Source organism: Ctenopharyngodon idella, chromosome 16 (genome assembly GCF_019924925.1).
Source record: "Ctenopharyngodon idella isolate HZGC_01 chromosome 16, HZGC01, whole genome shotgun sequence".
Taxonomy (NCBI): domain Eukaryota; kingdom Metazoa; phylum Chordata; class Actinopteri; order Cypriniformes; family Xenocyprididae; genus Ctenopharyngodon; species Ctenopharyngodon idella.
This window is the reverse complement of record NC_067235.1, coordinates 11,170,840-11,193,866: the sequence shown is the minus strand read 5'-3', so window position 1 is coordinate 11,193,866 and position 23,027 is coordinate 11,170,840. Positions and strand designations below refer to the sequence as shown.

The 23,027-nt window shown below is 36.8% G+C and overlaps 2 protein-coding genes across 2 annotated transcripts; one reads left to right on the top strand and one right to left on the bottom strand.

Annotated features, from left to right (window-relative positions):
• Positions 1-5,333: 5,333 nt before the first annotated feature.
• On the top strand, positions 5,334-12,721 carry them4 (thioesterase superfamily member 4). The gene is made up of 6 exons (XM_051865947.1): positions 5,334-5,808; positions 7,227-7,419; positions 8,221-8,383; positions 8,494-8,604; positions 8,730-8,854; positions 12,154-12,721. Exons 1-6 carry the CDS (start codon positions 5,662-5,664, stop codon positions 12,201-12,203), a joined length of 789 nt encoding a protein of 262 aa, XP_051721907.1. The 5' UTR covers positions 5,334-5,661; the 3' UTR covers positions 12,204-12,721.
• Positions 12,722-12,857: 136 nt separating this feature from the next.
• On the bottom strand, positions 12,858-17,684 carry LOC127497464 (GTPase IMAP family member 4-like; the record flags this gene model as incomplete). Its single annotated transcript, XM_051865938.1, has 1 exon — positions 12,858-17,684. A coding segment is annotated over one exon (831 nt), but the record flags the coding sequence as incomplete, so codon positions are not given.
• Between the last annotated feature and the right edge of the window lie 5,343 nt (positions 17,685-23,027).

Here is a 23,027-nt window from a genome sequence, read left to right as displayed (position 1 = left end):
GGCGCTCAGAACCACTGATTCGAAACAAAAGATTCGAAGCAGTGTTTTAAAATCGCCCATCACTAGATATTGTTGAATATAGTCGTTATTTTGTTTTTTTGGTGCACAAAAAATATTCTCGTCGCTTTATAATATTAAGGTTGAACCACTGTAGTCACATGAACTGTCTTTAGTACCTTTCTGGGAACTGAAAGTTTCAATCGAGGCCTCACTGAGCCATCAGATTTCATCAAAAATATCTTAATTTGTGTTCCGAAGATGAACGAAGGTCTGAACGACATGAGGGTGTGTAATTAATGACAGAATTTTCATTTTTGGGTGAACTAACTCTTTAAAAACAGGAATATTTTCAGGTGACCGTAATTTATCTATTTTTTTTTTAAATTCACCATAAATTAATTCCTGTAAATAGTTCATTTGGGGTCTCTTTAATGGTTACTATTAAAGATTTATTCCTTTTTGCTCATAATTTAGGCTTTTTAAAAAGGCTTATCCATAAAGAATGTTTTCGCTTTGTATAAATGATGCAGTAAATAGAGTAATAAACTAGTCTTGCAAAAATATTAGAATGATTTCTGAAAGATACTACAGCGTTGGGTAAGTTACTCTAAAAAGGTAATTAATTAGCTACTAATTGCATCTTCAACAGTGTAATTAGATTACTGTACGAATTACTCTCTTTAAAATGCATTGCATTGCTAATTACTTTCTAAATCCCACATCAACCTCGACCAGTTGAACAATACAAAGATAGACACGAAACTGCTCTTCTAATTCTTTTAAATAAAGAATATAAAATTGCATGAATTATTCTTGAACTTATTGTGACTGCTCCTTGTGTGTTTAAAGGGAACTTCAGAATAAAATAAAACAATTCTGAACGGTCATAAACGAACCAAGTATATTATAAAGCTGTGAATGTGTAGGCTGAACGCGGGAATATGTTTTTAATGGTTTATGTTCTTTGTTGATAAATGGCCAGGCCAATCTTGCTCAGCTCTCTGATGTGCACCTGTCTTTCCTGTTCCAGCAACCTGCGTAACACTTCTCTCCGTACCTGTAGAAACACAGGATATAATAACCTTTTCCATTAACATTAGTTACCTACATTAGTTAACATGAACTACTAATGAACTGCACTTCTACAGCATTTATTGTTAATGTTAATTTCAACATTTACTAATACATTATTAAAATCAAGAATTGTTAACATTAGTTAATGTACTGTGAACTAACATTAACAAACAATGAACAATGACTTTTTTTTATTAACTAATGCTAACAAAGATTAACAAATACAGTAACAAATGTATTGCTCATGGTTAGTTCATGTTAGTTAATACATTATCTAATTGTAAAAAAATAACCTTATTGTAAAGTGTTACCCCTTTTCCTGCTGCTGTCAATATCAACAACATTTACAAGTCAAAACTATATTTGAATCTTCCTTCAATGCAAATACCACACAAAAAAATGAGACAACTGCTGAGAAGGTGTGGTATATAATAGAGCTGGTTCACAAAAACCCAACAAATGTCAATATTTTCTACATTCTTAAGTTGGATGTTGGATTTAGAATGTTGGGAAACACACAGAAAAAAAAATCCTTTAACATATATTAAACAATAAAATGAATGCCTAAAAACAATAAAAATACTAAAATTAGCAAATGGTTTTACATTGAATTTATATGCTTTTTTTTTGCCAAGCATATTAGCAAATATTAGTTGTAAATATTTTATTTAATATAATATAATATAATATAATTTTTTAGTGCAGCAAACACTGAAACTTGGCACAATAACCCTGTTCCTCAGTATTGGTTAATTTGTTCTAGCACTTTCCTGCAGTTTGTTGTCATAGGACCTAGATACAATAAGGATAAGCACTCAAGATAACTCTGTTTGTCTAGTCTGTTGCAAGATAAACTACAGGACAAAGCGTGGATAAACAAATTAAGCAATACTGAATCATTTAATTGTTCCCAATACCCTCATTTGACACCTGCTGTTTGTCGTAAGCAACTGTTTGAATATCCGTGACAGAACTGCAGGGTGTCAGAGTGTAATCTAGCTGTTATTATGTCTTTCTCAGTAGCTAACCAAATAAACATGCTCACTAAAAATTAACCTGGGGAACCTGAAGATAAACAAATTTGGTTTAAAGACGAAGACACTCTTGAAACTTGAAGATCCACAAAAACTACTTTATTTCCTGATTCAATTTGACTTACGTTCATGTCTTTATACCACCCCCTACTGATTAAAAAACTGTTATTGCAACTACTCTTTTAAAGGGTTAGTTTACTCAAACGTGATAACATTACTGTCATCAATTACTCACTCTCATGTCGTTCCAAACCCATAAGCTTTCTTTCATTTTAGAAACAAAAATGAGGATTTTTTTTCATGAAATCTGAGAGATTTATGTTCCTCCATTGACAGTCTATTCACCCAAAAACTCTGATGCTTCAAAACATTCATAAAGGGATCGAATAATAAATCCATATGAATTGAGTGGTTTAATCCAAGTCTTCTGAAGAGACACGATCGCTTTATATGATGAACAGATTTAATTTAAGCTTTTATTTATATATAATCATTGATCAGCAAACGTACACAGAGCACTCAAATGGTAAACAGAAGCTCAAACATTGGATTAAACCACTCTGACTTTCAAATGGATTTCTTTTACAATCTCTTTATGAACTTTTTTAAGCTTAAAAGTTACTTGCATCTCTCAGATTTCATTAAAAATATATGCATTTGTGTTCTGAGGATGAACAAAAGTCTTATGGGTTTGAAACGATCATGAGGGCAAGTAAATAATGACAGAATTTTCATTTTTGGGTGAACTATCCCTTTAAAAACTACTGAAACATTTACCCCTGGTTTCACAGACAAGGCTTAAATCTAGTCCCAGACTAAAATGCATGTTTGAGCTGTTTTAACTGAAAGTAACTTGCACTAACATATCTTAAAATATGTGAGTGCAGTGCCATTGTTTTGTCTCAAGATGCACACCAGTAATGGTTTTTCTAAAGCACATTTAAAAAAGCTACTTAAATGTCCTAATTGAACTAAGGCCTAATCCTGGCTTAATCTAAATTATGTCTGTGAAACCGGGACATAGTCATAAATGTTAAGATCTAGATGCTATTTTGTTTATGCACCCATTTATTTTATATTTTCCCAAGGAAAATTTTAATACTTTCAGATAAACAAAAGAAAGTCACAGAAGAACTGTACATACTGACCAGAGTGAGAGAAGTATTCCACAACTCCATCTCTCTCTGTTTGGTCCTCTCTCTGCGCTTCAGGGCTTTTTCATAAACAGCAAGTCCGAGACACTCAAATTGAGCTTTCAACATCACACTCTTGATTCTGAAACAAGTACATACATATCAGGGGCGTTTCCTCCGAGGAGGCAAGGGAGGCAGTGCCTCCTAAAAAAAACTGGATGAGAAAATAATCGATATTACAAAAATAAAACAACGCAAATGTTACAAAATTTGACATACAAAAGTGTTAAAAGTCACTGTCAAACAGCGACACTCGCAGGTGAAGTTACAGCGGGAGTCACGTGAGAGGAGGCAATGCCTCAACTGCGCTATGATTGGATATGAAGACAGTGATGGCATCAATGGGAAGACTAATTAAAAAGTAAGTAAACAACTGTCACTTAGATATCACCGCTTTATTTCATGTCAAAATCAAACTCGAAATAGCCTGAAAACATGATGACTGTGGGGGTTTTTAGTGAGCAATCAGCGTGATGAAATTAAAGGTACATCTTTGTGTCTGTGAGTGAGTGACCAGTGTGTACAAGCTCGATGACTGCTAAAAATGAATTGACTATTAAAAAGTAAAGCTAAATATTAGTTTAGAAATAATATATATTGTTTAAATTGTTACTGCCTTTAGTTATTATTTTGGAATAAATGTAAAAATGCTTAAAAACACTAACTTGATGAAATTTATACTTGGTTTTAATAAATAGAACATTATATAGTGTAAAAATAACAAAATAGAATTGTATTTGCTCTCTCTTTTTATGTAATGTTAACTTAAAATTGTGTAACAGGGACACCACCGCACACCACTGATATATATATATATATATCAGAATTACTGCTGTATCCAACTCTTAATATAAGGCAGAGTCATTTAAATGATCCATATATGATTAGTGACCTATAATACTGCAGTATTTCTTATTATTTTATGTCATAATGTTTCTTTGTTTTAAATTTCTTATAGACTAAATCTTAAAACGTCATGATTTTACATCAGTTTAAACACACCTGTCCAGCTCAGCAGTCCTGTCAGCAATCACTTCATCTTTCTGTTAAAAAAAGAAATCTGTTAAGCATAAGCATAAAAGCACACATGTACATGAAGTTCTGAGGGTCTGTAGAGAAGATATATAAAACATACATGACATTTTTAAACATTTAATTAATTATAGGCTACATTACCATTCAAAAGTTTTCTCACCAAGGCTACCTTCATTTGATCAAAGATACAGAAAAAAACTGTAATATTTTGGAATAATATTACAAATTTATTATAACGTTTTTGCTATTTTAATATATTTTAGAATGTAATTTATTCCTGTGATGGTAAAGCTGAATTTTCAGCTTCATTAATGCAGTCTTCAGTCACATGATCCTTCAGAAATCATTCTGATATGATGATTTGATGCTCAAGAAACATTTATTGTATTTATCACAGTTGAAAACAGTTGTGCTGTTTAATATTTTTTTGTGGAAAATTCTTTGATGAACAGAAAGTTCAAAAGAACAGCATTTATTAAAAACATTATAAATGTCTAGTTTAATACAACCTCGCTGAATAAAAGTATTAATATTAGGTTACTGACCCCAAACTTTTGAACGGTAGTGTATGTTAACCATTTTATAATGTAGTAATTTTAGTTAATGTTAATTAAGTTATTATTATTAATAATATTTATTTATTCTGGGGGACCCTGGGACTGTAATGTTATAAAAGACAAACAGCATTTCTGTACCCTTATTCTGTTCCTCTCTCTCTGCACAAACTTGTTTGTTGAACGCCGCGCCTCTCGACCAAACATTGTGCATCAGATGCAGGTAAACAACTACTAAATGTAAAATTACAAAAAAGTAGATTCCAGCAGTGCGAAAGTACGGGAACCACGGGTTGTTGTGGCAACAGACACACACAGGATGTTGTAACACTTCATCCCACCAATCAGACGTATGAATTACTGTCACGTGGTTATAATGACACGCTTTTTCACTCCGCGTGCTTGAACTAGCCAATCATCGATGACGTCTGTGATTCTGAATGTCACACTTTTCACCGGCTGATCTTGTATTTCCACCTTAAAGTTGGCTGTCGTTTTTATATAATGTTCAATGTCCGTTAACTAATTGATAAAGACTTTATTTCTTTTTTCAGTTTATTGCTTCAAAAGGGCTAAGCGGCTAACGCTTGTGTGCAGTTTCTGTTGAAATCTGGGCGGTGGAAATGCCTTCAGTTTATTACATCATTTACAACAAAGTCATGTTCATTTGTTGTAGCAATTAAATATTTAGGCTTTTATCCTGTCTAGAAGAATAAGACATCTTCTATATTTGTTTTGGAGTGACAGCCACTACATTCCTCCACAGTCAACATGTTCGGACAGATAGCGAGAAGACTTGGTCACCTCCACGGCCAGCAGATCTCTAATGGACTGAACGGAATCAGTTTTAACCAGCTGCTCTCTAAAGAGACACACCGGCACCTGCAGTCCTCATTCAAGACCATCAGGCCTATCTCGGTAACGTTTTCATTTTCCCTTTTATTCTAAACTGCTGATAAATTCATATTCCTTCTGTAGTCATGTTAATGAGCAGGTCATGTGTATAGTGTTCGGTGTGCTGCCATCAGTGGATGACCACATTTGTGTCACACTGGCAAAATTTAGACATGTTTTTTTTTATCATAAGAGCAATCTTACCTGGCTAACGTACTCCTCTCCGGTGTTATTTTAGTATTATTTATATATACATTTAGTTTTTATTATTTTTAATTAACTTATTTTTATGTTTTCAGTTTATTTTAGTTTTAGTAATTTATATATATGCTTTTGTCATTTTATTAATTTTGTAATTTTATTTTTAATTCAGTTTTAGTAATTTTATTTTTTTATTTAAAGAATAAATAATTTTTTTTATACATATTTCAGTTAGTTGACAACACTTATAATTTTTGTTTAAAGTTTTAGTAACACTTTACAATAAGGTTTCATTTGTTAACAGCATTTATTAATCTTAGTCAATAATAATTTCAGCATTTACTAGTGCATTATTAAAATCTAAAGTTGTATTTGTTAACATTTGTTAGTTAATGCACTGCAAACTAACATGAAGAAACCATAAATGAGGTTTTATTAGCGTTAACAAAGATTAATACATTATTTAGAAATATATTGCTCATTGGTTCATGTTAGCTAATGCATTAACTAATGTTAACAAATGCAACCTTATTGTAAAGTGTTACCCAATTTTGATTAAATATCAAATTTGACCAGATTTCAATTAAATTTGTCTTAGAATATATATGTGACCCTGGACCACAAAACCAGTCATAAGGGTCAATTTTTTGAATTGAGATTTATACATCTGAAAGCTGAATAAAATAAGCTTTCCATTGATTTATTTGTTAGGATAGGAAAATATTTGGCCGAGATACAACTAGTTGAAAATCTGGAATCTGAGGGTGCAAAAAAATCTAAATATTGATAAAATTACCTTTAAAGTTGTCCAAATGAAGTCCTTAGCAACACATATTACTTCCAAAAATATATTTATGGTAGGAAATTTACAAAATATCTTCATGTAACATGATCTTTACTTAATATCCTAATGATTTTTGGCATAATTTTGACCCATACAATGTGCTGTTGGCTATTGCTACAAATATACCTGTGTGACTTATGACTGGTTTTGTGGTCCAGGGTCACACATTTATTTTATTTTAGCTTTTTCAGTTAGCAAAAACTATTTTTAATAGTTTTAGTTAATATAATGAACTGCTCTAAACTAGAAGAATATTTGTGCTTCGCTATTTTATTTTTTTCCAATTATATTTTATTTTTCTTTAAAGATGATAGTTTTAGTTCAAGTAGCAACATTGCTCAGATTTAAAAGAATAGTACATTATTGAAAACTAACTTTAATGTCACTCTTTGTCCAGACGATTCCTCTGTGGCCGTTCTCTTCTCGTCCGCGGGACTTCAGCCAGCCCAACTCATCGTGGAGTCCAGAGATGCGCAAGGCTTACGATCATTTTAATGCGCTCTGTGACACTGACAATGAAAATGGCGAGAAAACAAGGGGGCCTTGGAGGAGGTTGCCCAGCTACAACCGCTCCATTAAATATGCTACTGGTAATGTATTTGCATAGTTACTTCTAGTGTGTGTTCACACTTGGCAGGTTTAGTTTGATTAAAGTGAACTCTGTTGGGATTGCTCTGTTAGTGCGGTTCATTTGATTAAGTGTGAACACTGCCATCCGAACCCTGGTGCACACCAAACAAGTGGACCAAGACCCCTGAAAAGATGGGTCTCGGTCCAGTTTCAAATGAACTCTGGTGCGGCTTACTGAAATATGAACGCAAAACGGACCAAAGACATGTAAATGAACCAAAAACAGGACATGATGTCACAAGATGCGACCCTAAGAAGGACAGAATTCTGAAGCATACCTGTTTTTTTCTCGTCATAGCCATGATTTTACCCATCACAGTTCGGTACAGGCTGTGTCTCCTCGCAGCAGATCTTCATTTGTGTGTGTGACGGCGGGATTCCTGCCACTGTTTTGACTCCTTTACACATTTTATAAACTCTTCACAAGTTGTCCTCTCCATCATATGTACGCACATACAACACGCACATTTAGCCCAGCACACAGCATTGTTTTGGATGTTCTACCAGTTGCGTCACAAAATTAACGTCATAAAAGCTGTTTTTTGTGGTGTATCTTTAGGTTTGTGTTAAAAATGACAGTGTGAATGCTAAGTGAACCAGGACTAAATGTATCATTTTCTTTTTTTGGTCCAGACCAAAAGAACCAAGAGAACTGAACAACAAGTGTGAACACACCCCTAGTCACTGTTATCAGTAAAATAAAATGACATGATAATGCTATTGAGTGTAAAACCAAAGGTCACGTTGTTTCTGTCTGGTAGGCGGCATCCACCTCAGCAAATTCATCCAGGCCGAAAATCGACTTTTCACAAGAAGTGTTAAAGAGCAAGGCGCAACGTTTGAATATGTGGTGTTTGTCAATAAGGAGGAGAAGAGCTGCGTTTGTGTGTTTCAGTCAGGACGTTTACTAGAGGGGGCACCTGGGTAAGGAGGTGCTCTATTCTAAGTTTATTTCCTAAAATTGAATGCCACCCTTTTATTTGTGAAGAATGGGAGAACAGGAAATGAGGTTACACCTTTTTCCTGTGTGTCAGGCATGTCCACGGTGGAGCCATAGCCACCATGATTGACACGGTGACAGGTACTCTTGCTGGTTACCTGTCAGGACCCGTTATGACTGCCAATCTCAGCATCGACTACCGCAGGTGAGCTAATGTTTCAGTACTTCAGTCTTTAAGTTGTAGTTGTACCCTTATTTTTTCCAGTTTACAGTGGCTTTAGGGATTGATTATAAGTGATCTCACCTTTTGAACTCTGTTTTCCTGTACAGTCCAATGCCTCTGGGTAGTGTGGTTTTAATCCACAGCGCTCTGGATCGAATAGAGAGGAGGAAAACATTCATCACTTGCAAAGTGACCAGCACTGATGAGTCCAAACTCTACACTGAGGCCACAGGTAGAGTGCACAAACACACAAACTTAAGCATTTTATGTATGTAAGATAACAAGCTGATTTCAATTATGTATATCATCCACACAAGCAGCATGCATATGATAGGCTGTGTGCAGAGTATGCTTCCTTGCCTTTGTAAAAAAAAGTGTGGATTTAGCACTTATTAGCATGAGGAACAAATAGACACAGGAATTCAAGTGGATTTCTCAAACCGTTTTTGAAAAACACACGAAAGAATTTTACATAACGCTTGCTAAAATAGATATAAGGCTGTATCTCCACGTTTTATTGTATTCGGACCAAACTTGGTACATGTCATCACAAGCATGACCTGAGGAAACATGCAGCGTTTCGGCGCAGCGCCACCTACTGGTCCAGAGATATGAAAAACGGCTATTTTTGCTTTTAACTTCTGATAGGTTTGTTCAAAAATCATAAATGTGGTCTCATGCCGAGTTGAATTATATCCAATTTTCCCATATCGGCCATTTTGGCTGTTGGCCATTTTGAAATGCTGTATTTTCTGAACGCATTAGCATATCGTTACGAAACTCGGTATGGGTCATCAGCACAATGCCCTGAAGGAGCCTGAGAAGTTTCAGACCAGCACCACCTAGTGGAGAATTTAAAAAAAAAATATGATTATAACTTTTGATGTGGTTGACTTATTTCCACGAGAGTCATATCCTTACACTCCTGAATTCTTGCCAAGTCCAGCGATACCAAACATGCTAGGTTTCGCCTTAAGGTTTGTGCGTTGTGGTGATTTAGCTTAAAAAAAACAATTGCGAATATCTTCGAAACCGTTAGTCCGATCAAGACGAAACCAGCGTAGGAAACACGGAACCTTAGTTGGTTAACTAAATGTCTTAACCCAAATGTCAAAATTTTGATGGGAAGTGGCAAAAAAAATCAAAACAAAGTCATCCATGGGTCATTTTTTATGATCTTATACATATAAATGTCTATAACTCCAAAACGAAATGAGATATTTTCACCAAATTTGACACACACATGTATGGGCTCACTCTGAGGACACATAAAAAAGTGGTGTGATTGTGCCTCTTGGTGGCGCTATAAATAAACAAAACATGAAATTGCCAACTACAATACAGTATTATGATAAAAATACTATATTTCATGAATGCATTGATGTACCATTATGAAACTCAGTATGTGCCATCGGCACCATGCTCTGAAGGTACTCAAAAGGCTTTGAGACAGCGCCTCCTTGTGGTCAAATGTCATAATGAAATTTAAAAAAATGCTAATAGCTTAATATAAATGTGGCCTATTGTAACGAGACTGGTCTTATTAGATTCTGTGGGTCATGCTGAGAACATTGATGCCAATTTTGCCAAAGTCAGACAAACTTCCTCTCCACCACTTTGATTTTCTTTAAAATCATACTTTTTCAATCTCCTCCTAGACCATTGGTCCAATTTTCACCAAAAAATCGAATCGTATCGTCTTCAGACCATGCTGGCAAAAAGTTATGGATTTCATAGTTTTCCTATACTGCAGCAATGAATTAGAGGCTTGATAGCAAAATGACTGTTGAGTCTGTATCTCTGCAATGCTTTGACGTATTGACACCAAACTTTGCGAGTGTCATTGTCACCTCACTCTGACCATACCGCATGAATCTGGTCACACCGCCACCTATTGGCCGAAAGTGATAAACCAGTAATTCTTTATTATTGACTTTATTTGTGAATTTTTTTTTTTTTTTTTTTTCCCAGCTCTTTTGCCTAAAATGAACTTAATAGATCTTTAATTTCTCACTGTTGCAGTTGTTCTGATGCTCACAGCCATGTTGGCTGGCTTGTTGTGCCGCCTTTGTGCTTGGCCCCGTAATTGCTGCTTGCAGCTATATTTTAACTTGCTTCTGTCTCTATAACAAATGCTCTAGTTTTTGTTATTTGCATCTTTGTTTTTATTTTTAATAACAAAGATAAAATAACAAAAAGAGCTGTACTGTAATTATTAATTTAGTAATTATTATTATTATTATTATTATTAATAAAAGAATTGGAGGAAAAGATGCATCGAGATTCATTTTATAATTGAATTACCACTGAATCATAATCGAATCATGAGGCAAGTGAAGATTCACACCTCTAATTTCTGTTGTGTTGGACCCCCATATTTTTGATCATAATTAGCTGTACATACACAATTAAAAAACATGTTTGTTTTTTTTTGTTTTTTTTGTCATGACTAGTTGTGGTATTTGCACAATGAGGAACAAATAACTACAAATAGTATAAATGCTATCATTATTTGTACTTGGTGTAAGCAGTATTTAATGCTGTTCTTCCTCTTGCCTTTTTGTTATGTCTGGTTCTTAAACCTTTGTGAGGAAGAAATGGGTTTCTCAAACGTCTTTTCAGTGCTCTAACTGTCTAGTAATTGAGATCCAAAAAAACAACAACAAAAAACTTTCTTTGACTGTGAAAATCAACTAGATAAAGTAACAGTGGGTCAATTTGACCCCAACACAAAAGTAAAAAAAGAAAATTTGTACAACATTTCCGAAAAGCATATATGTATCAAAACTTTGCATGCACATTCACACCCTAAATGACAAATATTCTCAAAGTTTAAAGAAGAAATAAATACTTTAAACAATGTTTCAAGCAGTCTGAAAATAAAAGTTCTTTCTCATCTTCTTGCTCTTGAATGGTTTAAATCGCTTAAATGTTAAAAGTCACCATGAATCAAAATTGACAATTCTTATTTTTTATGGAATATTGCAGTATTACTTATAAATGATTTATCCATGCACATCATCATTTTTAATTTATGTGCCCTCATAATCTTTAATCAAAGTTACTTCCCTTCCATCTCTCAATGACTTCTCTGATTATGTGTTTACTGGTGTGAGGGCGGGACAACCTGTCACTCACATGAGATCACAGCAATAGCAAACCACAACAATCCAATCAATTCCTGATGGACAAAGTCCCGTCCCTACATTTTTTTTAATTTTTATTTTTTTTTTTCTTGTTTGAGAAGCCGTTTCACTCGGATATGTCACAAAAAGGAAAAAAAGACTTTTGCAACTTCCGTTTCATGCTGACTGGCAAGACTTAAAAACACATGTAAATGATAAACTTTTGTGATGACGCAGCACTGGCTGATCTGGTCCGTGACAGTTCTGTCAGTTGTCCCAGGCATCTTTCACGCTGGCCCTGGGACATCAGGCAGTCCTTTTTGTCAAGCCCTGCAAACTTACAATATGTGCTGTCTCTATTTTTTTTCTCACATTCTCGTTTTTTCCCCTCTTTCTTGCCTCACAGCTCTATTTGTTTCAATAAGTGTGGGCCATTTATTTGGATCTCGAAACTGACATCAGCCCGGAATCCGGAACCATGTACAGTATGTGTGTGCATTTCTGTATGCACATGAGTGAGATTGCAGGTGTGTGTCTGAGGTGGAATGTGTGCGCAATGAACAACTGATTAAGTTGATGTTTTACTTCAGCTTTCTGAATGAGGTATTCAGAAGTGTATGCATGTAACTGTTACTTATGGCTACCTCATTTTTTTTATTGTAAAAATTACATATTAACCATGTATATTTATTGATATAGTATCTAAAGTTTTGCTGCATAACAAAAGTTTCGTTACTAACTTTTTAATCATCATAGTGACAATTAGGTTCTTTAGTATTGGAAGTATTATAAAATGAAAAACTCTGTAATATATATTTTAGCAGTGTTATATTGAATGTTGTGTTACAGAGAATTGATGTTTTGTTATAAATGGAAAGGTGTGCATTTAAATGATCTTACTGTTATTGCTAAGGAATAAAAATGTATTCCTAACTGCCTTTATTAATCTCATTAAAGCTAGTAATCAAAAATTGTCTGGTTGTGTTTTGAAATGTTCTTTTTTTATTATTCTGAAAATTGACAAAATTGGAACAGCCCTTTTTGGATCATTTGAGGTTCCAATCTCAGCTGCCAAAAGAATGCCTGTGAGTGGACCAAGAAAAGGATGTCTGGGACTGGAGTGGCCTTGACACCAGCCATGGATTGAGGCATCTTTGGATGCTGACTTTGAGCTATGACAATTGCTTTGGCAGTGACCGGGACCGAAAGGCCTTGGGTTCATAGACTTGGATTAGGTCCATGTCAAATCTCTGGGCAGTGACAGGAACATTACTGGGCAAGAAGCTCTGCAACCGGTGCAGCCTAAGAAAGGGAGCTCTGAAATTGAGCCATTCTTAGATACTGGCTGTGCTGGCAGCTTTAAAAGGCAGAGAAAGTATACTGGGGACCAAGATATCAATCAATTAGTGTGGAAATAGAATCTGAAATTGTTTTAAATGGAAATTTGTGCAGTTACCTTATTATTGACCTTATTATTGTTGCTAGGGAAGTAATAGCATGCCTTCATTATAAAAAAAAATATAACAATAATCAGTTATTCTAGAATTCATTAAATTTGGAGAAGAAAAAACAAATGAAAATCTACCTGTTGGAAAGTGTTTAAGTTGGAATAGTTTGCCCGAGGGTGAGTATTTAATGATGCTGTGAAAGCAGACTAGAGAGTAGATGAGTTTACCTGTTTGTTGTGATGACATTTTTCTGTTGCAGACAACTATAGTTTTAGAGGCAGTCATTTGGCTGGGCACCTGTTGTCAAAGAAAGTTGGTTGACTTTCATCAGACATGGCGGAGATGAAACGTCTCTTGCAAAACCTCCAACCAGCAAAACTTCCTACTGCTGCTGTGGCTTCCACTGAGGATGCTCACTCACATTTGTCTAATGAAGAGCCTACCTTTTCACCTAATACTCCTCATAGCCCCCCACCTTGACGCTATGTCTACATGTGGTTCCAACATACATTTCCAGGATAATCTTGCCACTTAAATTTCTGAGTTGTTGGACAAGCAAGTGGGATCTACGGTGTCTTGTGGTTCTCGTGAGCACTCACTTCATTCTTCGGGGACTGCTCTACCCCCGGTGGTTGACTCATTGGAAGTGCTTCGGATGGCAGTGGCCCATCTTGGTCTTGATAAATGCTCTACACATCCTGTTCAGTCAAGTGTGTTTTTTCGCAGCCCTTCACCTATGGATTCCTATGCTATGCCTGCATGTAATGTCTTCATAACAGAATTTTCGAATGCCCTCAAAGGACCAGGTATGGACAAAAGGCGTTCCAAGACTGCTCGCACTCTGGCTTCAATGGCAGAAGCTGAGTCCATTGGAGTGCGGAGTGTACCTTAAGTCGAACAGCCTGTTACTGCACTGGTGCTGTCACCAGACGAAGCACTGCAGGGGAATGCCCGATGCCCTAGTGTTCAGTGTGGCCACACAGATTCTGAAGAAGGTGTACGAGTCAGCTGCCCACATCACTCATGCTGACAACACTGTTTGCCAACTAATTTTGGCTGCTTCCAACTCTTTGGAATCTGTAGAGGTGGATCCCTCTGTCCCACGGTTTTTGCAAACAGCCTTACTGGCTATGGGGCATGTGACATGCACAAGAACTGGGCTTTCTCATGGCAATGCTCTTGACTGCTCGCCGGCAGGTATGGCTTGCTCATTCCTGATTGCTGGAGGATTGTAAAAAGACCTTGAGGGATCTACCCATCGTTCCTGGACATCTTTTTGGTCCAGATGTATCTGAGGTGTTGGAAAAATGCATGAAGCTATCTGTAACCACTAAGCAGCTAACACGGGTGCAGCGTACCCCAAATTTTAGAATGCCAACAGCACCTGCTCATCGCCATTACACGCCTGTGCAATCACGTTTTCGCCATGTGCCCTCTAATCGAGTTTCAGGGCTCAGAGATTTCCGGGTTCTGACAATGCCCAGATGAGTCACCCCTATGGTAGTCCAGACCCCCACCGTTCTCCAGGGGGTCCATATCAGCATCCCTTCGCAAATTCAAAAGGCTGAAACTTCAAGGCCTGAGACACTAGAGCCGGTGGTCGGACGTTTTACGACACATCATCTGAGTTACTGGGAGAACACAGTGTCAAATCCTTGGGTCTTGGTGACATTGAGCAACACTTGTTCTCTGTACTCAACATATTTGCTGGTTCCAAATCGAGACAGGGGTTTTCGTCCTTCATTTGTCTGTTTACCTGCAACCGCCCGTGACAGATGACCGGACCCAACATGGATTATGCAGCAAGATTTTTTTTTTATCCTTTTTGGAGGAGTTTTTCCATCTTGCCATCACCTGCCCTTATGATGACAAAACCCTAAAGTCACTGTTCTGGATCCTGCCGAATTACCATCACCCCGTGGACCTCTGAGACACCACTGGACTGAGCTGGAGAGAAGCTATTATCCGTTGTCTGTTATCCAAATACTGAGGTGTTTTGTCTGTCAGCTGATCTGATATTCAGGTTTTTAACGGGTTAGGGTTTGGTTTAGAGTTATGTGCATTACTAGATTTAGATGCATTAGGTAAGATGCATTATTATTACTACAATTTACTGTTATTGTACTACAGTAAGTACATGTAACATGTAACAACAATCACTGTAAAATAAAGTGTTACCAAACTTTTGATGTGAAAAAAGTATTAGTAAATGTTGAAATTAACATTTAACTAAGTATAACATTTAACTAGGTATAATACTATTTCATGCATTCTGACTTATTTACACTGTTAAAGAGTTTTATTATCATGCTAAACATGGCCAAAGTTTCAAAACACGAGTTGGACGTATGACGGCGTATTTCTGTGCCAAAAATATAGAATTCCTTTTACGGGCACAGGTCACAGGACTTCACAAAATCAACAATGTCACCAAAGAAGTGTGTTTTTGGTTGTGAGGGAAAGATAACGCTGGGTTCTTTGGGAAGCAAGGTTAAGTGGAGCTGAGAGTTTTGTTCTCACGCATTACATTGATGTACTCTCTATATTTGCAATTAAAATAACCGTAGAAACTGATAGTTGCAATCGTGTTTTTATTGGTTAAAATGGATTGAGAATATCTCGTGTTTTTCCGTGGCTGCTCGAGCCCTCGGGATCGGCGCTTATGGTTTCATAAACAAGGCCCAGTTCTACGGTGGATTTACAGATCGTTTGAAACTGAAAGATGGAGCGGTCACAGCGGTAATGATCCCGGTTATGAGTCGGAACCGCAGGTGGTGAGTAAAACTGATTCAAATGTCTGTTTTGTTGGCAATAGGCGCCTATGTGTATATAATGTAAACAATACGAACGTAGTGAATTCATAAATTCATTATTCATCATTCACTATATGCTATATTTATTATAGCGATTCAAAAGTTATCTAGGGATAATGCGATGGTGTATTGTGTGTGTTTAAATACATTTGTTTAGCTGACCATTGATAGCTTGCAGACGATCTTTACACAAAAGCTGTGCGTGCTCGTCGCTCTTTAGCTAAAGAGTTTTCGGAGATATGAAGGATGCACTACTACTCTATAGGTACTCAAGATTAACATGAGATTGGCAGAAACTGTGTGTGATACAGCCCTCTTCTTGAGAGCAGCAGCTCATTTGCATTTAAAGGGACACACACAAAAACTGAGTGTTTTTACTCACCCTCAAAAAGTGACAAATTTAACATGCTATAAAAAATTATGTGTGGTATTTTGAGCTAAAACTTCACATACACACTCTGGGGACATCAGAGACTTATTTTACATCTTGTAAAAGTTGCATTATATGACCCCTTTAAAAATGGTAATTCCAACTGGACATTCAAGGTAAATTATAATAAAATACAGACAGTTTTCTAAATTCTCACCTGCTTGGGTGTTCTTCTGCTCCCATTGTTCTGTTCTGCTCATTTTCCTTTCTGTTGCTTTCTGGACATTTAATTCTGTCATCCTTTCGAACGAGAATCACAGTGATCTTCCTAATGAGCTACTATCCCTTGCCTCAGCATTCATGTTTTCTTGAAAAACAAATTCTTCTTCTACCTGAGTTTTCTCTGTTCTTCTCGCATGAGATATACTTCGCTTTGTTTTCTTCTATTACACATTTAAATGTCTCTTGCACTGTTTTACTTGCTCTTGTTTTGTCTCTTTCTCTGTGTTGTCCTCTGTCCTCCTTTTCTTCCTCCAGTTTTTGCTTTTTCTTTTCTGATCTTTGTTGGAGACTTTAGGTAAATCTCATTATTGTAATACTGGTCATCATTCTGTTTGATGATTTCATTAATCTTCTGTACAAGCTTTGTGATGTGAGCTGGATTAATTTCACGTACACTGCTGATTGCATGATATTTATCTCTGCAGTGTCTGACTAGTTCCTGAAATTTTGTACTAAGCATAAAGACCATCCATTCTTTGTTGGACAGTTGTTCTCTTCCAATGAACAGAACCAGGGTGAACTTAAAACCTTGTGGTCCAAAGTACTTCTGAATTTGTTTCACAAGTTTTCTCTCCTCCTCTTTCATGTTTTCTAGGTTGATGATCAGCAGGAACACATGAGGACCAGGATGACAAAGAGAAACACTCTTCATCATTTCATTCTGCAGCTCTTCATCAGTCAGTTCAGTGGTGAAGAAACCTGGAGTGTCGATGACCGAGATGTTTCTGTCTTCTACTCTTCCTCTCTGTATCTCACTCGCTCTGGTTCTGGTCACTTTAAAAGCCTTTCTGCCCAGTATTACATTTCCTGTTGCACTCTTTCCAACACTAGAAGCTCCCAGCAGCACAATCCTTAACTCAGGTGAATGAAATGTGCTCTCTACTTCTGCAGAAAGATATAAAACAGAGTCACTCAGGTCGGGGCTATGTTTCCTAAAACAAGAACTACTATTTCTGACTCTCACACAGGTAATAAATACCTTGAAAGGTACATGAAGGTTATGGTTCAACAGTGTGGGAAGGTAAGTCCAATACACATATCATCTTTCCAAATACAAATAAACTCAAAGTTCACATTGTGTACATACAAAATGGGCTTTGAAAAGAGTGTTGGAAATTCTCAGTACAAATCTGACTTCACCACTGACAATTTAAACAACTCCTAGTTGTTAATGTAATACTACAGTATCTCAAGGTAATTCCCTGAATTCCTGAATACTTACAATACAATCTAATATTTCCCTGAAGTATGGTGATGGCGTCCCGTCAAGAAGCTACTATCACTACCTCAATCACACTTTAGCTGTTACTTTTGTTGTCTTTTGAGCATAGGATCTTCTATTTCTTAGCTGCGCAGCATATGCCTGACACGACTGCCAAGTTGCTCTTTGTAAAAATGAAGGGTTTTTTTACGGCCGGGAGATGACTGGTCAAAACAACCGAATGAGTCTCATTTCATGTTCACATAAAATATTTCTATCACAAGAGAAAATCATTTTGTACACATACTGGGATATTTAAAATATATCTTGCTGCACTCATGTAAACATGCTTACATCTTTGCAGAGATAAAATCTATTTATGCTGAATTTATCATTTCTTAATTACAACATTACCTTTTTAAACCATACGGCAAATGTGCATTTTTACATGTATACAAAATATTGCATAAGAGATACAATGTGTTTTCTTTCTTTTTTCTTTTTCTTTTTTTACTGAATTAGTCAGATTTTGGTAAATCTGTTACAGGAAACACTGCAGTACACATGCAGGTGAAGGTTAAAGCATTGCCATTTGTGATACAAAATAAGATAAAAAAAAAATCATGTATAAATATATTCAAACATATTGTAGTTACATACTACAATATGTAAAATGTAGCTCACCTGGATATGTTGGTGGTGTTTTATTGTACCAGTATTCAGCAGGCTCCATGTTCAAATTCTGAACATACAACAAATGTTCCATGATAAAGCAATAAGAGTACTGTAGCTGTTAGGTGTTTTATTCAAAGCCAGTTGTTCACATTCCAGTAGTGGCTGTGTTATGTGTGTTGTGTAATGTCGCCAGAATTCATTGTGAGGATGTTTGCATGTGACTTGGCAACTTAACCAGATTCCAGTTCATTGCTATTAACCACAATGTTTCTTTTCTTCTGTAGCTGCTTTATAAGATGAGTGTCACTGCTTGGTTAACAAGTATTACTGTTTTAAGTCATTGATGCATAAATTAAAATGGCAGGTGTAAACAATGAAATCAAGATGAATCATGTCACAGTTTCACTGTTTGTGATAAAGCAACCAGAAACAAAGAAACAAATTCTTGACTAATACTTAGTAGATGTGCTTTAAATGAGCACCCAGTTTTGAGTGAGCATCTATCAACTTCACATCTTGATTTGTCAATTTTATTTTACTCTTCTTTGCAAGAAAGGCTTATCTTTTACATCTCACAAACCTGCAATTTTAACAGGGGCTTGAAGACTTTTTATAGCAAATGTATGTATCGATTACATGCATTTTCTTAGGAAAAAAGCAGAAGTTATTTTTTATTGGTTGAGCATTCTTGTTCTACAACTCTGGTATGTGCACCTCTTGTGGTTGGATGCCCACAGTTTGCTAAGAAACACCAAGAAATGACTGTTTCTGATCCACACACCAAAACAACTTGTAAAGGTAAATGTGTGCTAAATGTAGGGTACCATATACAGTACACACAGTTTTAGATTTTTTTTGTTTGCCATTTATATATTTGTAAATAAATGTCTGGTACAGATAAATTCAGAACTTAAATCCGATTAAACTCAGCAGAACTGGCATAATTTCTCTTTCAAAAGAAAAACAGGATGTGGCACTTGTGATCTTATACAATTTGCTCAAAGAATCAACAGTGAGCCCCCAGCAGTGCAGCATTCATTCACAATCCCAGCCATCAGATATCCAATGATATATATGTGGAATTTCTGTTGTTGCCAAATATGATTATAATGTGAGATTTCAACTTTTGCAATACTGTTCAGGAAATCTTCTATTTGAGTCATATTCATCCATTCCACTTTTTAACATAAGTGACCTGATTTGGCTTTTACTCAGGGGTGGTGTAGGAACCAATATAATTGGGTGAACATGCACCCCTTGCTTTTAGAAATGGCTTAATTTGCCCTAATCTTCCTAAAAATGTATTTAACACTGCATGGTATTGTGATGAGAGGCTGATGAGATTTGAAATGTGCAGTCTTTGTACTTACCTGGCTGCTTGTGTTATGTGTTTCTGGTGTTTGCCCACAGTGAAGTATAAACACTGCTAGTTTGCATAGAACTTTTATTTGCACATTGGGACACGCATGTAAACTCAACAAAGCAACTGTTCATTCATCCATTCATTTTCCAAACCGCTTATCCTATATAGGGTTTCAGAGATGCTTGAGTGTAGCAACTATTTATATATATCATTTGTTTGTGTTTTTTTTTTTTTTCTTTAATTTCAATTACTTTTGCTAATCAAATACTTCAATGGCATGATTGTTTTAACGACATCATACAAAGCATCATACAACATTCCAATCAACCAATCAGATTTGAGGGACAAGTTTACAGTTTATGTCAAATTTAGGCTTACAACCAGGGTTAGGTGCTTCAACATCAGTGTTATTCATCTATCATTTCTCTCTGATTTTAGGGATAACTTATGGGTTGGGTTAGGTTTAGGGGTAGGGATATGGTTAGGATTCAATTTTTGGACAGGAATGTTGTTCCAGGACCAACCAAATATGTTAACACAGGAACACATCTAACTCTGCAAACTCAGGACGTGCAAACCTTCAGATAATCTGTTACTGCTTCTACATGTGTGCCCTCTAGAGGAATTTAAGTGTAGTGTCAGTGAAGTATTTAAAGGATTAGTTTACTTCAGAATGAAAATTTCCTGATAATTTACTCATCCCCATGTCATCCAAGATGTTCATGTCTTTCTTTCTTCAGTAGAAAAGAAATTGAGGTTTTTAAGGAAATCATTCCAGGATTTTTCTCCATATAGTGGACTTCAGTGGGGTACAACGGTTTGAAAGTCCAAATTGCAGTTTCAGTGCAGCTTCAAAGGGCTCTACATGATCCCAGATGAGGAATAAGGGTCTTGTCTAGCGAAACGAAAAAAAAAAAAGAAAAAAAAGTATACTTTTTAACCACAAATGCCCGCCACACATCTGAAGTTTCTGAAGTTGTTTTACCTTTTTTTTTTTTTTTTTTTTGTAAAGGCTGTTTAGCTTAATCTTTGCACGGTCACTTTCTAGACACTGCATCTGTACTTTCACCCACTTCACACGTGACCTTTCTAACGTGATTACATCGTGCGCGGTGGATCGCAGAGCAGTGCAAGATGAGCATTTGTGGTTAAAAAGTATATACATTTTTCACTGATTTTTTTTTTCCCGAAATTTTTTTTTTTTTTTTTTTAAGAAAATGACAGCTCTTTCGCTAGATAAGACCTTTATTCCTCGTCTGGGATCATGTAGAGCCCTTTGAAGCTGCACTGAAACTGCAATTTGGACCTTCCACCCAGTGAACCCCACTGAAGTCCACTATATGGAGAAAAATCCTGGAATGTTTTCCTTAAAAACCTTTATTTCTTTTCGACTGAAGAAAGAAAGACATGAACATCTTGGATGACATAGGGGTGAGTAAATTATCAGGAAATTTTAATTCAGAAGTGAAAAAATCCTTTAAGTCTCCAATGCCCCCAAACATATTGCCCCAAAACATCACACCACCATAGATGAGCCAGTCAGTGGTTATGCTTACATGCACTTACATGCACAAAACAAGGTTTTTGCAGGGTTTTATCTTCTCTGTTTATATTATCTTAATTACCTGTTTCTTCATCTTACCTGCTTCTGGGTGGGCTGCACTTTTCTCATGGGAGCGTGTGGATTCAAACAGATGGACGATAAAACATGCTTTCAGCAGATTATTAACAATACTATTTTTCAGTCAGTTCATGCATATTATTTGTGGTTATTGACCAGGGCAGGCCCAGGGAAACAAGGAGATATAGAACTAGGATGACCTCAGGCACCTGCTCGAAGATTGAGCTCCTTTAGCCACAGTGAAAGGAACATCTGTGGTAGGAGTAACAGCAGTCTTCTTTGCACCAGCTCTGGCTTGGTCCATGACACTAACCTTTTTTGGAACATTTGACATTCCAATCACAGTTGCCCAATGAATGTCTTGGAATCGGATGGACCACGAAGGGATCTCTGGGACCAGAGTGGCCTTGGCACTAGCTCTGGATTGAGGCAGCTTCGGGTGCCGGATTTGGTGAGAGCTTTGAAAGTTAACTTTGAGGTGGCAGTGATAAGACCACTGGGGTCCAAGCCATCTGTGACAGTGGCAGCCCTGTGTCATGACAGAAACATTTGAGGTAGCTGTAAACAGGAATGCCTTAGGGGAACATGTTATTCCAAAGTCATAATGAATCATAATGACACCGTGTTTGTTGGCCAGAGGAGAACTGGCCCCCCGACTGAGCCTGCTTTATCCCAAGTTTTTTTTTCTCCATTCTCTCACCTGATGGAGTTTGGCTTCCTTGTCACTGTCACCTCTGGCTTGCTTAGTTGGGGGCACTTAATATTTAACAATTTTATTGATCTGACTGTACTGATGCTATTGAATAAGAACTGAACTGAGCTGAGCTGGACGATAACATAATTTATTGCAGAACTGCTTTATAAATTAAATGAACTCATTTAATAATTGATGATCTTTACAACGAAACTGAATCAACACTGAACTGACTTCAGCTGAACAACAGCCGATTGATCATGTGTAGGTCATCTGTGTTGGGATAGTCTCTGCACACCACTGCAAACTAGTACTGGGACAATAAATCAATTAGTGATACAATGATTCTGGATCGATTCTTATATTTTCTGAATGTATCGCGATTTTTCTCTCGATTCTGAGCTTAGAGGGATGGTGGGGGCTCTGGAGGCGGATGAGGGGCTGGCGAAGGACAGGAAACAGGAGTAGATGACGGCGGGAGAGACCAGGGCAGTGATGATGGTGGGAAGGGCAGGGAGAAGATGAGAACAAAAGGAGCCAGGTTGAATGACCACGGCAGAGTCGAGGGAAGGAGAAGCCATGGTGGAGACTTGGCAGGCTGATCCATGTGGACAAAAGTCTAAGAAGCTGATGGAGGCCTGGAAGTCTGTGGCGCAGGCAGAACGATGTCTGACCAAGGCAGAGTTGGAGGGATGAGGTGGAGCAGCAAGGAAGATGGCCCCAGGTGGAGCCGAGGGAGGGAGGAGCCAGGGGATCCCTTTGCCAAGGTGGAACTGGAGACCGGAAGACCCAAGGCAGATCCACGTAGCAGAG